The sequence below is a fragment of the Microcaecilia unicolor genome, chromosome 9, assembly GCF_901765095.1.
Source record: "Microcaecilia unicolor chromosome 9, aMicUni1.1, whole genome shotgun sequence".
In the NCBI taxonomy this organism is placed as follows: domain Eukaryota; kingdom Metazoa; phylum Chordata; class Amphibia; order Gymnophiona; family Siphonopidae; genus Microcaecilia; species Microcaecilia unicolor.
In genome coordinates this window covers 118758849-118774759 of record NC_044039.1, presented here as the reverse complement: position 1 = coordinate 118774759, position 15911 = coordinate 118758849, and the positions used below count along the sequence as shown (strand labels likewise).

General features: G+C 39.8%; 1 protein-coding gene across 1 annotated transcript in view; it reads right to left on the bottom strand.

Moving 5' to 3' along the window:
- Positions 1-6150: 6150 nt before the first annotated feature.
- Positions 6151-15911, bottom strand: part of LOC115477943 (protein farnesyltransferase subunit beta-like) — a 109276-nt gene continuing 99515 nt past the window's right edge. Inside the window, exon 12 of the mRNA XM_030215092.1 lies at positions 6151-6585. Within this exon, the coding sequence (XP_030070952.1) occupies positions 6478-6585 (108 nt within the window). The 3' untranslated portion in view covers positions 6151-6477. The remainder of the gene's footprint in view (positions 6586-15911) is intronic.

Below are 15911 nucleotides of genomic sequence, written 5' to 3'. Positions count from 1 at the left end.
GTCGGCACGGCCCTGCATAGTACCGTAAAGGCGTTCGCCAATTCTGGTGTAAACAGTTACACAGTGATGTTATGGTAGAATAAGGTTCATGTGGAACAAACATATTAGGGAATTGTATAGAGGAAGAGTTAAGTTATGTCCATTATGTCCTTTGGTTTTGTAGTGTTGCAGGGTTCAGGTATTTAAGTAGGATCGGTAGGATATGCCTTTTTGAACAGGTAAGTTTTTAGTGAACAATTTATTCTAGCTATACATCCTAGCCTTAAGGATCTGCTAATTTGTATTCAGCTGCAGATTATCTTTTCAACTTTCATAGATGTGTCATATGAACATTTTCAGGTCAACAGCTATATGTTACAATGGGTATATATGTAGAGGGATAGGCTAAGAAAGAAAGGGAAAAGTAATGTAAAGAAATATATATTTACTAAGTAACCTTCTCTTACCTGAGCACACAATTCTGGAACGCGCTTCCATGCAACTTAAAAACGATCTATGAACTAACTAACTTCCGCAAACTACTGAAGACCCATCTCTTTTTAACAAGGCATACCACAAAGATCAATAAATGTGAACTCCTTTACATATATCCAGAACTGTCTTACAATATTACAATATTTGTTAAAATACTATCATGTTTTTATTATCATGTTACCCAAAATCCTTCTGTAATACTAAATGTATGTTTTCTCATGTTGTCACCATTCATGATGTATTGTAAGCCACATTGAGCCTGCAAAGAGGTGGGAAAATGTGGGATACAAATGCAAAAAATAAATAAATAAACAAACAAACAAACAAAAATTCACCTTTTAAACCGCAAGGACTGATAGGTTCTCTGCTTTGACATATAGCAAAGTTACTCAGCTGTAGCAGGTGTTCTCTGAGGACATCAGGCCAAGTATTCTCACAGCTAGGTGACATCATCCAACGGAGTGTGGAATTGGATTCTACACACCAGGACTGCCTGTCCTAACCAGCTCTCACCTCAGGTACCCTGCTTAAGGCAGTAATGAGATGTGAATATGTGGACAGATGAGCACATCACAGCTTTGCAAATCTTCGCCATGGAGGCTGAACTCACGTGAGCTACCGCCGTAGCCATGGCTCTGACATTATGAGCCTTGACATGACCCTCCAGAGTTAGCCCAGCCTAGGCATAAGTATAGGAGATGTAATCTGCTAGCCAATTAGAAATTGTGCATTTGTCGATGGCTACCCCCATCCTGAATGTGATAGGGAGGCATGAACAGAGCAGAGATGTACCTTGGGATAAGGATCTCAAGATGGCAAAACAATATGACAAATCGGTGGCCAAAGGCAGAAGGATGGTAGGTTGTGTAGAAAGATATTAATGCCCCTGTACAAATTGTTGGTGAAAATACCAAAGGAGGAAACAAATTCTACTACAATGCTAAACCAGTATATTCCATACATATTGTGTAGTAGTTAGAGATTTATATCATCTTATAAAATAGTGGAAAAGGACCTCATGGCCAAGCACAAAGACTTAAGCAGCCAAAATGGCTTAATCAAGTTGCATTTAAAGGCCCCTTTGTAATCATGGATCCTAAAAAAAAACCCTATATGCACATAGTACCAATGTGAGAACACAAAATGTGTACTCTCCGTAGAAAAAATGAGACTGAGGGACGCACGCATGCACGGTAGAATGCTACTAGAAAAGCTCTCAGTCTTGCTACTCAGCGTCCGCACCGGTCTCTGTGGAATGACATCACCCAGCTGTGAGAAAACAAAGGTCTGTTTGTCCTCGGAGAAAAATACCATTTACCTCCCAGATATTTGAGCTGGAGATTCTTGAGGACACTAGCATAAGGCACCAAGTTCTGAGACAAATTTTGAGGCATATTTTCAAAGCACTTTGGGAGGCTAAGTTCCATAGGTTTCTATGGAACTTTGGGAGGCTAAGTGCTTTGAAAATGAGCTTGATAGGGATTTCCCCACAGAGCGCAAGTACTGTACTGAGATATAGTAACAAATCTTCTCAAATTTTCTGCTAGTCATGCAAACAATGCTTGTCTGTAGCTCTTTCACAGTCTTGGAGATAACTAATTCACAATCAGAAAATCAAGAGAAAAATCATGAAGGTTATTTGTAATATATACTTCTTGTGTATGGTTCACGATTGCCCCCCGCACTCTGGAACTTACTCCCAGAGGGGCTACTTCTAACTTGAGACTACCTTTACTTCAGAAAGCAATTGAAAGCCTGGCTCTTCTCCCAAGCCTTTAATACAAGTTTTGACAGACCATACACTCACTCCTCATCTGGACTAGCCTTCTGTATGCCCTGTAACTTAGACCACTTCTTCAGATCTTGTTTTAACTGTACATAGAACTTCCCTTGAGTTTAGCCACTCATCTATTAATCCCAATTGGACTTTGTACTACACATCTTGTTCTCATCTATCTGCATTTGACAACTTGCTACAGAGTATGATGTCTCATTGTATTGTAAGGACAGGATTAGCAACATATCTATGTTATTCAAATGTTCTAATGGGTGCTTATTAGGTGTTCCATTGCTAATATGCTGAGATCATATTATATCTATGTTATCTGAATGTTCTTCCATGCTGTCCATTGTGGTAGTTTGTATTGAACTGACATTTATTATATTTCTGTTATCTGATTGTTCTACAGGGCTGATAAACGATTTTCTGATACTGTTATGTTCATCCTATTACTCGGTTTCAGTTCAATATTTCCAAGTTTACCTCATTGAAATTTATGCTTATATTTCATCCTTTTACTATTGTTATGCTGTTAACAAAATTGTAAGTTTTATGCTAAACTGTACCTGTTGTACAGCGTCTTGGGTGAATCTCTTCATAAAGGCAGTTAATAAATCCCAATAAATAAACTGTAGAATTTAACAGACCTCATCCAGTCTGGTGCAAAGTTCACCCTCCAAGAATGAATTTGCATGCTGTCTGACCAGATGGACAGCTGTTTCTATAGCTCCACATTCACAATGATATTTACTTATGATATGCAAACAGCACAGAGTTAATAATCTAATGGTCGCTACAGGTTACCTTTTTACAAAAACCTTTATGGTGCACGATAAACATTCACTGTACAAAATGGACTAGTGAATTTTTAGGTATTGTATTTAAAGACAACACGGAATCCAGCCTTACTACAAGCACCCAGTATTTTCTCTCCAAAAGCCTAAAGCCAGACGGCAGTCAGGGGTTGTTTCACTAAACTGCATTAAGCATTAACGGGTGCTTAACACAGAAAAAAAGATTTACCACAAAACACCTTCAAGCGTTTTGCAGTAGTTTGTCAGAGCGCACTAACTCACACATTAGCTAGTTTTAAAAAATATTTGTTGCTGGGGGCATCTCATGGGCAGAGAATGGGTGTAGAAGTCTTAACCAGCTAGTGTGTTTGTATTAGCACATGCTAACTGGTTAATGCTGAGTTAACACGGGCGCACCAATGCTGCCTAATCAGGAGGCGATAAGTGCTCCCATATTAACTTTTTTCAGGTAATGCATGCTAATGCGAACATTAGCACATGATCTGAAAATAAAATTGAAAAATACCCAAAATATTGCCGCATTCGAAATGGGCTTAGCGTGCAGGAACAACTCATGTTAAAATGCACTAAGCCTATATTCTAATGTGGCTTAGTAAAAGAGCCCCTCAATTTTTAGCAAGTACTAAAACAGAAAATGATAAAATAAGAGACACCAAATTAATCCCTTTAGTGAAATTTTATGGCTACATATGCACTTCTAGCCTAGAATCCACACCCTATCTATTTGGTTTAATGGTTTCAAAATTGTCACTTTTTGTCCTTTTGCAGATGCCAATTTCACGTAAAGTGTGCTTTCAAAACCTCTAAAGATTTCCTCCTGTGTTAGCTCAATAGTCTAATAATTCATCCAGTAATATATGCTAACTGATCCTGTAAGTTCAGGAGACAAAAAGTCTCATATAGAAAACTACAAAAATATATATAATCAGCTAAGAATAACAGATATGACAAGTCAAACACAATTCATAGACGCCATTTTTTACTTAAGCACATCATCTGCTGTAGGTGGGGTCAAGTCTCATGATAAGAGCCTTTAAATCACACTGCTCTTATCACAAGACTAGGCCCTAGCAGCAGATTATGCATTTAAATGCTGCTCCTGCTGCTAAGTAGATTTGGTAGTTCAACTGAAGACAAAAGGTTAGGAGGTAGCATGGAAGTGCTAGTATTAGAGAGAAGTAGAGTGTGAGTCATGCTCAGCACCTGCCATCTCAATAGAGCTTAATTTAAGGTTTCATCTGGGAGTGGAGGGGAGTCCCTCCTCCTCAGCAGTATTTTGCATTGGGGCCCAACCTTTGAACTTATAGGACTGGCCCTTTCAAATCTAGGCTAAAAGCCCACCTTTTTGAGGCTGCTTTTAACTCTTAACCCCCAATTTGTTTTAATCATTCCCACAATAAATAACTCCCTAATCCTTTGTCTGTCTTGAATAGATTATATGCTCTGACGAGCAGGGACTGTCTCTTAAGTGTTTTGTCTACAGTGCTGTGTACATCTAGTAGCGCTATAGAAATAAGCAGTAGTAGTGGTCACACATGTACGTGTTACTAACCAAGAGCAGAGGACAAAATATTCATTAGCTAGAGCTTTCTACTCATGTGCAGCTGGTACTGCATAGACACGTATGACTTTTTTCAGCAATGATTTCCTTCTTGTAACTCTCCCAAAGATGTTTGTGACAATCTTGAAACTGTTGAATGGTCAACATTTTTTCAGTCTGAGCCTGAAACCTCTGCATTTCTTTTAAAATAATTTTAGGCCTTACAGTGGCCTATCTCAGCAGTTTAACTCATAGTTACTGACTTTGGGGGGGATAGCCTGACTGAGGCAGTGACTTGGTGGTGATGGTTTTTCCACTTTAAAATGATGGATATTCAAACACACTGAAATCTTACAGCTTTCCGTCAATCTGAACTTTTCAATAACTCTTTTTTGGCAGCTCTGTGTTCAGCATTTTTCAAGCATGGGCATTTGAATCAGCTCAACTATGACTGGACACAGGTGGGCTCTATTTAACTTAAATTGGGCCTTTACATCAATTTTTGGAAACAAACCTAATTTGAGGTTGCTGTGATAAAGGGTGTGAAGACTTAAGAAACTGTCTTGAAAATTTAGAGCTGTACCGAAGAGCATATTTTACTATTTGTCCAAATATGAATAATGGGCATTGAGCTTTAACATAGCAAATAATAAAATAAGCAACGTGAAATCAGAGAAAGTATTTATTTCAGTAGGATTTAGCACAGTAGAGCCCTGGATTATTCTATTTGAATTTAAATCAGAATTCGGCCGAACACAAATAATGTATTTGGGGCCGAATCGAATAGAATACAAATTTTCGCTACAGCCTAGTCTTGATTGCTAAGTATTGTGAATATTTCACTTCTTTCACATTGTTTCAGTGATCGAAACATGTTCTACAATTTCAAACTCCTACCAGAATGCATTCTGAATGGCACTTTTTAGACTGTAAAATGTAAAAAAATGTATAATGTGTGAAGATTTTTGCACATTTCTCTATTTTTCTTAGCAGTAAGCTGATTAAAGTAAGGGTTTCCATCCAGGCTTTTGTTTAACAATTTACTACCATTATATCACACAGATTAGTTGCACAGTCTAGTCTACTGGTCACTGTAGCGATTCTAAACCTCTAGTTTATCACGGTCCTTGATAAAGCTCTTTTCTACTACAGATGTCTCAGTTCATCATGGGATCAAGGAGAACTACCAATATTAATGAAGCAGGACTGGCAAACTCTACTTAAGCTCCAGAAAACAAGTCTGATTTTCAGGATATACATATTTATGAGCTAACTTACATTAATTTTGAAAACCTGAATGGTTTCAGTCACCTATGGACTCGAGTCCACCCTCTTTAAGCTAACATGATCCATTCCATATGGCACTGGGGGTTCAGTCCACTGTAAATGTTAGAGATCCAGCACTGAGTCCTCTGCCATTCACCATGCCAATCTGCACTAAGTCACTGGATCTCTGTGCCCAAACATTCACTGTAAACTCTTTGTGAAGGAAATTATCTAGGTATACAGATTACATCACTAGCGTGCAACACCATGACAGATTCTCTTTCCCTTTTATTGAACTGTTCACAAGTATGCATTATTAACACTGTCTCTTCTTGAAAAGTAATCAGGTCACAGCCTCTCCATATACTATTATAAGGTTTAAGTCTATAGAACACTGTTCAATAATTTTTTTAATATATTTAAATTACTACTCCCATTTTTTTGGTCTGACTAGCATCCTGGGGTCTTTAAAAAAAACCTAAGATGTTATTCTTAAATGGTAGAACAAAATGCTTGAATGGGGCATTAGGATGATCAAGGCTCTTGCAGTACTGTATACAACGCAAATAGAACACAATCCAAGATATCTCAGAAGCCAAAATTTAATTGGCTGCAGCGTTCTTCACCACTGGAACAGGCTTCTTAAGAAAATGCATTACTGCTCGTATTACTTTATCCGGACCAATGTTGTACACAGGATGCGTAGGTTGCTGTTTAAAAGAAAGACAAAAAGAGGCACATGAATATCTTCAACTGTAATAAATTGGGGGTTGGGGGGGCGGTTTCAAGGACAAAAAGCTTCTTTACTCCATCTCCATAAAAAGAACTGTAGGCATGCCTAGCAGATCCTACGCTAGTGGTTCCCAAACTATGGGTCAAAACCCCCAAATAGGGATGATATCAGTGGACAGAGTTGTAAAAAAGGACAGCTCACCATTTCTCTAGACCTTCATCATTACCTATATGCAATAAAGGCAGTAAGAATGGGGTCTCTGCGTCAGTGGGCATTCGCGGGTCTTTGTCATTCCTCTCCTGTTAGACTAGAAACACAAACAGAGTATAACACTCTGAGGGGCCCTTTTACTAAAGAGTTGCCACGTGGCAATCCAGAATTACTGCTGGTCCAATTCGGTCGCCGCCGGTAGTTCTGCCTTGAGCCTGCACCACATCCAGCGCTATGGAAATTAATTCTGTATCTTCTAGCATGGAGTTAACCCAGCAGTAATTGGGTATTAACACCAAGTTACTGCAGGAGCCCTTACTGCCACCTCAATGGTAGCAGTAAGTGCCCTCCCCCATGTGGTAAGAATAATCTTACCGCATGGCCATGTCTTTTTTAGGGGCTTTTTATCCGCTGCAGTAAAGAGGGCCCCCATCACTACTGCAGGCCCCTTTTTACCACAGCTTGACAAAAGGACCCCTTAATGCACACACTGACACATAGGATCCCACGCTAACTGCTTTTACTGTTTTTATACTTTGGCTAAGTAGGGAAAAAAGGAAGTGGATGAGGTTGGGGCGGGAGGTTTGAAATTTTGTTTCATCATCATTTAGGGTCACTGAATTTAAAATTGCTAAAAGGAGTCATGTTTATTTGCATTTGATATACCACCTTTTCATGCAAAGTAATCAAAACAGTGTACAATAAAAATAAGACATTTGAAAAAGATACCACTAGCTAAAAGGAAAGAAATCGTGTAAGGGAAGCCATGCCTCAGCAATGCTCACAGTTCCAGGAACCTCTCCAAAAGCTTGGGTGAAAAGGTAGGTCTTCAAGCCAATCTTACATTTTGGGTAGGAAACAGAAAAGGAGCAGGGTAAAAGAAAGCACAGACCCTGGTGGACTCCAAACAAGCCCATGAAAAAGAGGGGATAGAGGGATGACAGTCATCTAGAGCGAAGGAATCTAGCTGGAACATAAGGGGTGATCAATGACACTAAGTAAGATGGGATCAAAGTATTAAAAAAAAAACTTTGTGAGTTAAGGTGAGAATTTAGTATTGAATCCTGGAAAGAACAATAAGCCATGGTGCATTGGCAGCGGAGTGATGTGGTTATAGCTATGTGCAAGGGACTGGATATGAACAGAAGTATTCTGGACACTCTGCGGCTGCTTAATATGTACAGGACAGAAACCAGTGTACATATCGCAATAGTCAAGTTTAGACACTATAAGGTCATACGGCAGAATCAGGCAAGAGGACTCATCTAGATTGTCTTGAACTATATGATACTAGACTTAACAAAAGCAGAAAGCCTAGAAGTCAAAGGACAGGCAATAATCAATAAAGATGCCTGGTACTTAAATGAGTCCCTACTCTTTTTGGACATTGCTGACTTATTGCATCGGGTCTTTTCTCCTATTTTTCTCCTCTTTTTTCTTGCACCGGAAGGCTGGTCCACCCCTACTTAAATGAGTCCATCAGTTTGATTGGAGAGTCACCAAGAATAGAAACCAGTGAAGGGTAGGAAGGACAACCCATAATCTAAGTGGCAGTGTTTTTTGCCTCATTGAGTACAAGACGATGCAAGCTGAGCCGGTTTGCAACTGCATCAAGGTAACATTGCAGCCCAGTCAGACCAGGGAAATCAATATTGTCCACATAGCAATAAGCTGATATGGCATAACTCTGAATAAAGGAAACCAAAGGACTAATGAAAATATGACCAAGCCTTGAGGGACTCTGCAGAAAAAGGATAAGAGGTCGAATGTGAAGCAGAAGTGCCACTGGATAGGAATGACTGGAAAGAAAAGAAGTGAATCAACATAACAGAACTACAATGGGTCTGTTATGTTTCTGCTATGTTTTTGCTAAGCAGGCTGAGAAGAGGATGGTACCCACTCTGCTAGGACTAGGGAGGGGCTAGGGATCTTTCTGCTAGGGTAGCTGGGTGGGACTTGCTTGCTATTGGTCAGCTGGGTGGTAGCTGAAGTCTGCAGTTACTGATGTCAGTAGCCAGGAGCTATTTTTACCTGCAGTTTCAGGTAAGCGCTGCTTTAGCATTTAGGACTTTCCTGCTGTAGCTTCTCATCTATCTTTTCCCCTGAGAGTTTGCTCTGGGAGGGATCTGTTCCTTCCCTCTTTGTGTTCTTAAGTGCTGGCTTGTCAGCATTTATTCTGTGTTCGTCTCAGCATGGGGTTAATTGGCTTTCCCCTGCAGCTGGGCTGTTCTCTGGTTGAGGTTAGTGTGTGTCATCTGTGATGTGTTAGCTTGTTCGTTTTAGTTAATTTGTTTGTTTTAGTTCTGTTTGATGTGGTTTCACCTCTTGTTCTAGGGTTAGTGTGCTGTGTTAACCCCTCTGTCTCTGTGTCTGCTGTGTGTGGGTTATCTGTGCTTAGAGTCTGTGTTCTAGCTAGTACTCCTGTTGCTCAGGACTCTTTTCCCGGCAGGGCTGGGTTCTGCCTGGTCTGCCTTACCAGTAAGTCTGGTACAGCTTTGCCTGATACTACTGCTGCTTCTGTTTAACCTAAGGCCTGCCAGCTGCCTGAACCCAGGGGCTCAACTCCTGGGGGACAGTGGCTAAGTGCAGGTGAAGACTGGCGAAGCTGTTCCGGTATCTGTGTCCCTGCGTCAACCGAGTAGTACCTGTGGTGACCAGCCGGTTCCTGTGGCTCCATATCCGGTAGCTGGGTGCAACCTAGCCTGTTGGTGTAGGCCGATCGTGTCCTGAAGTTCCCTACCCTTTGAGGGGTTCTGCACCTCTTCTCAGGAGCCTGGAGTCCTGGGTGAGTACCCTGTGGTCTGTTAATTGTATTAGTTGTGGTTCGGTCCACCCCAGGCCTTCCCTAGATTCCCTTCCTGTTTTCAGCCTGGGCTCAAGGGCTCACAATCAAGGAACTAGTGACAGTTGTGACAGGGTCCAAGAACATTATTAATAAACCTATTGGGAAAACTGGATTACTACAGATCCTTACAAGAAACTCCATGGTAACAGAATATCTGGCCTCAGTGACACACATACAGGACAGAAATAAACCCTTACCAAAAAAAAATAAAAAAGTGTGACCAGAAACTAAAAATAGAAATATGCAGCAAAGAATGAAATTAAAAGTCAGATTGTGTACAGTACAACACCAGCGAAATGGAAAGAAATGCATTTTGCCTTGTTCTGTACAACATATTAAATTGGCATGTATCAGATTTGGAATGTACACAAGTTAATTACTGAACTGAAAACTATATTTCTCTTTTCTACCTTTGTTGTGTGGGCATTTTATTTTTCCAATATATGTTGGTCCCAGTCTATTGGTTTTTAGTTTCTTCTTTATTCTGTTTTCAGGGTCTCCTGTTTATTTGTTGTTTCTTCTCTTTTTCTGTCTCTGCAGCCTCCCCCCTCTATCCATCTTTAACACTGATTTATTCTACTTATTTTTCTGTAGCAAGATTTCAGCCTTCCTCCTTATAACCACATTGCAATTTCCCTTGTACTGCATCTACCTTGTTTTCTATCTCTTTCCCTCATCCCAACATTCACATTGCTATCTCTCTCTCCTTCCCCAGCCTTTAACTATCCCTTCTCCCCAGCCCACCAATCTAGCATCTCCACTCTGTTTCCATATTCCCCTCCCACTATGGACCAACATGTCTCCACTCAACTTCCTCTTCCATCTAGCATCTGTCCTGCAATTGATCTACCCCCTCTCAACCACATACCAGGATCAACACTCCCCAACCCATTGGCTAGCCAGCAGTTGCCACATCACCCATGGACCTGCAGCACTGGAATTAAAATGGAAATAGAAAGGCCTGTAGTGAGCCCATGTGTATGTGAGGACTTTGCCTTGATTTCTGTCCCCCCCCCACCCCCCCCCCCGGCAGAAACAGAAGTCTTATATAAGAGGAGATGGTCAGGAGCACCTTCACACCCTATGCAACACACCTCCCAAATGATCCCCACCCTGTCCACTGTGCTATGGGCACCAAAGGGGAGATAATAGACAGGGAGTGATTTTTGTGTCCCATCAACCTTGTGGCCTGTGTGGCAGCATTGCTCTCATAGCCTTCGGGACGGCCCTGGAGGGTGGGACAAAGCAGAGCCTTCAGCCAACTCCACATTTTATTTCTGTTTTATTGGGACCTACAGAGTGATACAGTTGCAGCTGGTTGGCAAAGAATGAGCAATGCTCATCTAGGGTAAGGGGGAAGTTGGAGACAGCAGCAATGGTAGCAGGGGCCACAACATCAAGGAGCAGAGGTTGGAAAGAAGATGCTGACCAGAGGTTTTGCTGATAGAACTGCACCTGAGTTTAGTAGTCAGCAGAAAACCAGTGTTTAAACTTGACAGTTTTCTGGCCTCCTGGCCTCCCCTAAAGAAAACTGGCCAGGCCAACCAAATATTGGCCAATTGGCAACCCTACCTGAAAGTGTTTTCTTGAGTAGAAAAATCTTTTAGCTTCTTGGACTCTAGAATCTCCTTGAGGTAGATTTTGTTGCTGTTTTGTGTAGTGTTATATACAGAATCTTCAATGAAAAGATTTGAATCAAAAAAATGCCAGCTGAAAGACATTTGATCCAGAATGTCAGCTTTCACTTCTACATTTACGAAGCTGAATGTTGATTTAACATAGCTATAGATCGCTCCAGAACCTTGTGGTAATCTGTCTATTGTTAATGGAAGGGATTTTTTTTATACCTATTACAGAGAAGTGATGCAAAAAGGGTTTAATCCCAAGTACCTTTTCTGAGGCTTTTTTCCTTCCTTTCTTTGAATTGACATTTAAAAAAATATATAAATATTATAAAATATTAAAATGTTCTAGAAAAATAAGATTCATATGAGGTTGGATAACCAATATTTTGTATTTGAGCAATGGATAGAATGGCCATTTTTCTTCAATTCCTCCTAATTGCTCTGTGCTGACACATTCTGTTAAAGGCAACCAAAGGCATCAGATTGTCCAAGAGAGGGACTATTCAAAATTTAAGCCACGAAAACCCAACAAACACAGAAAGGTTTATATTAGAGCAGCTGCCACCTGCTCTGCATCACTGAGTTTTATTTGGAAGAGTAGATAAGCATAACCTATTGATTTCCCAAGTATGCCCTGGCATAATATTGTACACAGCTGCTGTATCTTTATTGGCTAGCATTCTTCCAGCTTACATTCTATCATTATTAAAGTCTTCATGCATTTAGTGGGTTTTTGGCTGCTTCTGAATTCTGCTAGTCGTGCTTCTTGACCTCATGTAACTTCAATTTTTCAGCCTTTAGTCTCTTCAAGGGTCTCTTCTAACGGGCAATGTTGTTTATTCAGTGCAATCACAGGCAAACAGATCATTTTTTTAACAATACACTGTATAAAAAGATATATATTATACAACAGAAGCTTAGTTGTATAATACTCAGACAATTGCACATAACATTATTCTACTTATTTGCCACTGATACACTTGATCTCACAAATATATTTTGATGCCAGATTAATATGTTCTACAGTAAATATCTTGCATCTCTCAGAATTAAGTATTCAAGACAGATAGAAAACAGCAGTGTGGACTAAATACAGGGACCACTAGAAAAGAAGCAGCAAGCATGCTTAGATACAGAGAGGGCGAGTGCCAGTATGGGCACCCCCTAGTACTACAGATCTGTAAACAGAGGGCTCTCAGCTGATCTACATTTACCTCTAATGGGGGTTCTCTGCATCAAACATACAAGTGAGTGGTGTCATCAGTACCAAGATGGAATGGCTCTGAAGGTTCAGATTTATTTTAGTTTTTAAAGTTTCTAAGCATTTGCTAGTAGTCCTGTGAAGTCACTCTCCAGTACCTCAATTCATATATAGATTAGAATCAACTCTCAATGGGGGATGGGTGGGATTGTATATGATCTATCCTGCTGCCTATGCAGAACCTCCTTTACAGATACACAACTATGCCTACTCCCTTGCCAAGCAGATTTAGGTCATCAGCTTGTAAAAGCATAATTATTTGACTAAGCTTCAGTAAGGATATTCTGTATTGGACTGGACTGGCATGTAGCTTACAGAAAGGAGAAGTAGGTTGGTGGTAGGTGGTTTTCTCAAGTAGGAGGTTTTTTTTTACTGTGTGTTGGTTTATGTGCATTAATGCGACTGTGAATCACTTTAGGTTTAAGGAAGATGTGAATAATAAATGTAAATGAATAAATAAAATTAATAGCATGCAAGCAGGTTATTTTTTTTTGTTACATTTGTACCCTGCGCTTTCCCACTCATGGCAGGCTCAATGCGGCTTACATACTGTATACAGGTACTTATTTGTACCTGGGGCAATGGAGGGTTAAGTGACTTGCCCAGAGTAACAAGGAGCTGCCTGTGTCTGAAGTGGGAATTGAACAGTTCCTCAGTTTCTTAGGACCAAAGTCCACCACCCTAACCACTAGGCCACTCTCCCACTACTTCTGCTTGACTAAAAGCACCATCTCTCCTGGATGTATGGTTAGGCAATTGTGAGATAAAAATGTGTAAAGAAGACCATGTTACTGCTTTATAGATATCTTCTAATGATGCTGCTTCCAGGTGAGCTACTGCTTTACTTTGAGCATTACTACAGTTGATATGAAAATGTGTGACTGTGGATTATATGCCTTTCTTGTTGCAGATTTTGTGATCAGATTGCTGATTTTGCTGGGACCCAATTTTGTGCGGGGGTCACGTGACCCATAACTCAATATCATGTACCAAAATATTGTGATTAGATTGCTGAATTTGCTGGGACCAGATTTCGTCTGAGGTCACGTGACCCATCATCAAGCACCAAAGCAAATGGCCATTTCAATCTGCCGGCTGTGCTCCTTAGGTGAGTGACACAGGGCAAGTCGTACAGCATCTTTGTGTAATCGTCCTCAATTTATCTTCATGAGATTGTCGATATCCCGGCTTCCTGTTTCTTCAGTATTTCATATCGTGTCACTTAAAGTATTTGTTCTTTTAGTGCTTACTTTTCTTTTGTTTTTTTCCTTATATCAGAATACTAGCTTGATGGTGATGTCGAATGTATCACAAATCCCGGTTAGGTGGGGATGGTATCCATTGTCTCATTTTAGCAAAGCACATAGGCCCAGATGTCTGGTCCCATTTATGAGGTCATCTTCCTGCTCTGCTTCTCATTTTATAAATTCAGAATTGACCCCTTCTGTAGCTTTGCTGAATTGTAGATCGATAAAACGTAAGCATGTTTTTGTAAAGGATCTTTTGCAAATACACAGTCTCGATTTCTTTGCATTAACAGAAACATGGACACTTCTTGGTAAAGAATCTTACTTATTCCAATGCTTGACTATTGGGTATTCGGTTATATATTCTTCCCGTGTAGGCAAACGCAGGGGCGGTTTAGCTTATATGCTATATATATATATATGCTATATATATATATGCTATATATATGCTATATCTATATCTATATATATATATATATATTCTTCTTCTTTTCAGGTTAAAGAGATTATTGCATCTGGGCTTCCTTATCCAGAACTTCTACTGATGGAAGTTGTATCTCCTTTTCGACTTCATATTCTTTTGTTTTACTGCATGCTCCATCTCTAAAAAAAAATGATGAATGGAAGCAGGTTTACCAATTGCTGGCTGATGCTGTAATAAAATATCCCACTCTTGATTCTGGATAATTTTAACACTCACCCTCGTACTTCTCGTTTCTCTGCACTTATACAAGATTTAAGCCTTACTCAACACATTATGAAGCCTACAAATTTAGCAGGCCATATTCTTGACTTAGTTTTGACAAATTCTTCTGCTTTCTAACTTTCAAATCATTCTGGTTTCCTGGTTAGATCATTTTCTTCTTCTCTTTCAATTATCATTCGTGAAACCTAAAAAGAACACGACTCCCTTGATTAAGAAGTCTCGCTGTCTCAAGTGGTTAGATCATTCTTTGTTCCCTACACTTACGAATTATTTCCCTGAAGAATTTACCAATTGTGTAGTTGAGGAACAAGTCTTAATTTAGAACTCTTCCCTCAATAAGGCATTGGATGATATTGCTCCTTTAAAATCTATTCAGGTACATCCAATGAAGAATCAGCCCTTGTTTCATTCAGGTCTTCATTTGTGACAGTGACAAGCTCGTAAGGCTTAGTGTCAGTGGCATAAACTAAAATCAAGTGAGGCTCTTCATAAATGTAGAAACATACGCCATTATATGGTTCAAGTTAGAACAGCCCAAAAGACCTATTTTTCTAAACAAATTCAACAGGCCTCTAGTTCTACCAAACTGCTATTTTCTATTTTTAACAAATTAACAACTCTCCCAACTGATAGTTCTTCTGACCATCTCACCTCTGAAGTTTTAGCCACCTTCTTCGTACCAAATATTGATACACACCAGGATACATTTCCTCCAGTGTCTGATACCTACACTACCAGTTCTCCTCACAGCTTGCAGACTGTTAGCTGAGTGGGACTCAATCTCCCTTCATTTGCTTCCTTTTCGAAAACAGCTTGTGGACCCTTTTCCTTTGTGCTGGATAAAAATACTGTCCTTAGGATTATTACCTTTTCTTTATTCAATTATAATTAATAGCTTGAAAGAAGATGTGGTTCCTTCAGTATTGAAAGAAGCTATGGTTAGGCCAATTCTGAAGAAGTCAACTTTAGATCCCCTTATACCTAACAACTATCGCCCTGTATTACCTTTTTTGTCAAAAATATTTTTTTTCAGAACTCTAGGCACATCTAGAAGCTATTAATGCTCTTCATCTGCGCCAATCTGGCTTTAGGCCAGGACATAGTATGAAAACGATTATTGCAGCTCTGTTAAGTAAAATACACTTTCGTTGCTGAGATGGGGGAATTTCTCAGGAAAAAACTGAAAGGAGCTATTTTAAAGATGACAAACCTTTATGTTAAAAAATTATATAAAAGTAAAAGGAAAAGAAGGCCACTCTGGTTCTCGAATGCAGTAGCTGAAAAGGTAAGGGAAAGAAGGTTAGCCTTCATATATTACAAGAACACTCAGAAAAAGGAGAACGGGCAAAAATACCTGTAAAAGCTAAGAGAAGCAGGAAAAGCTGTCAGTAATGTGAAGAGGCAAATGG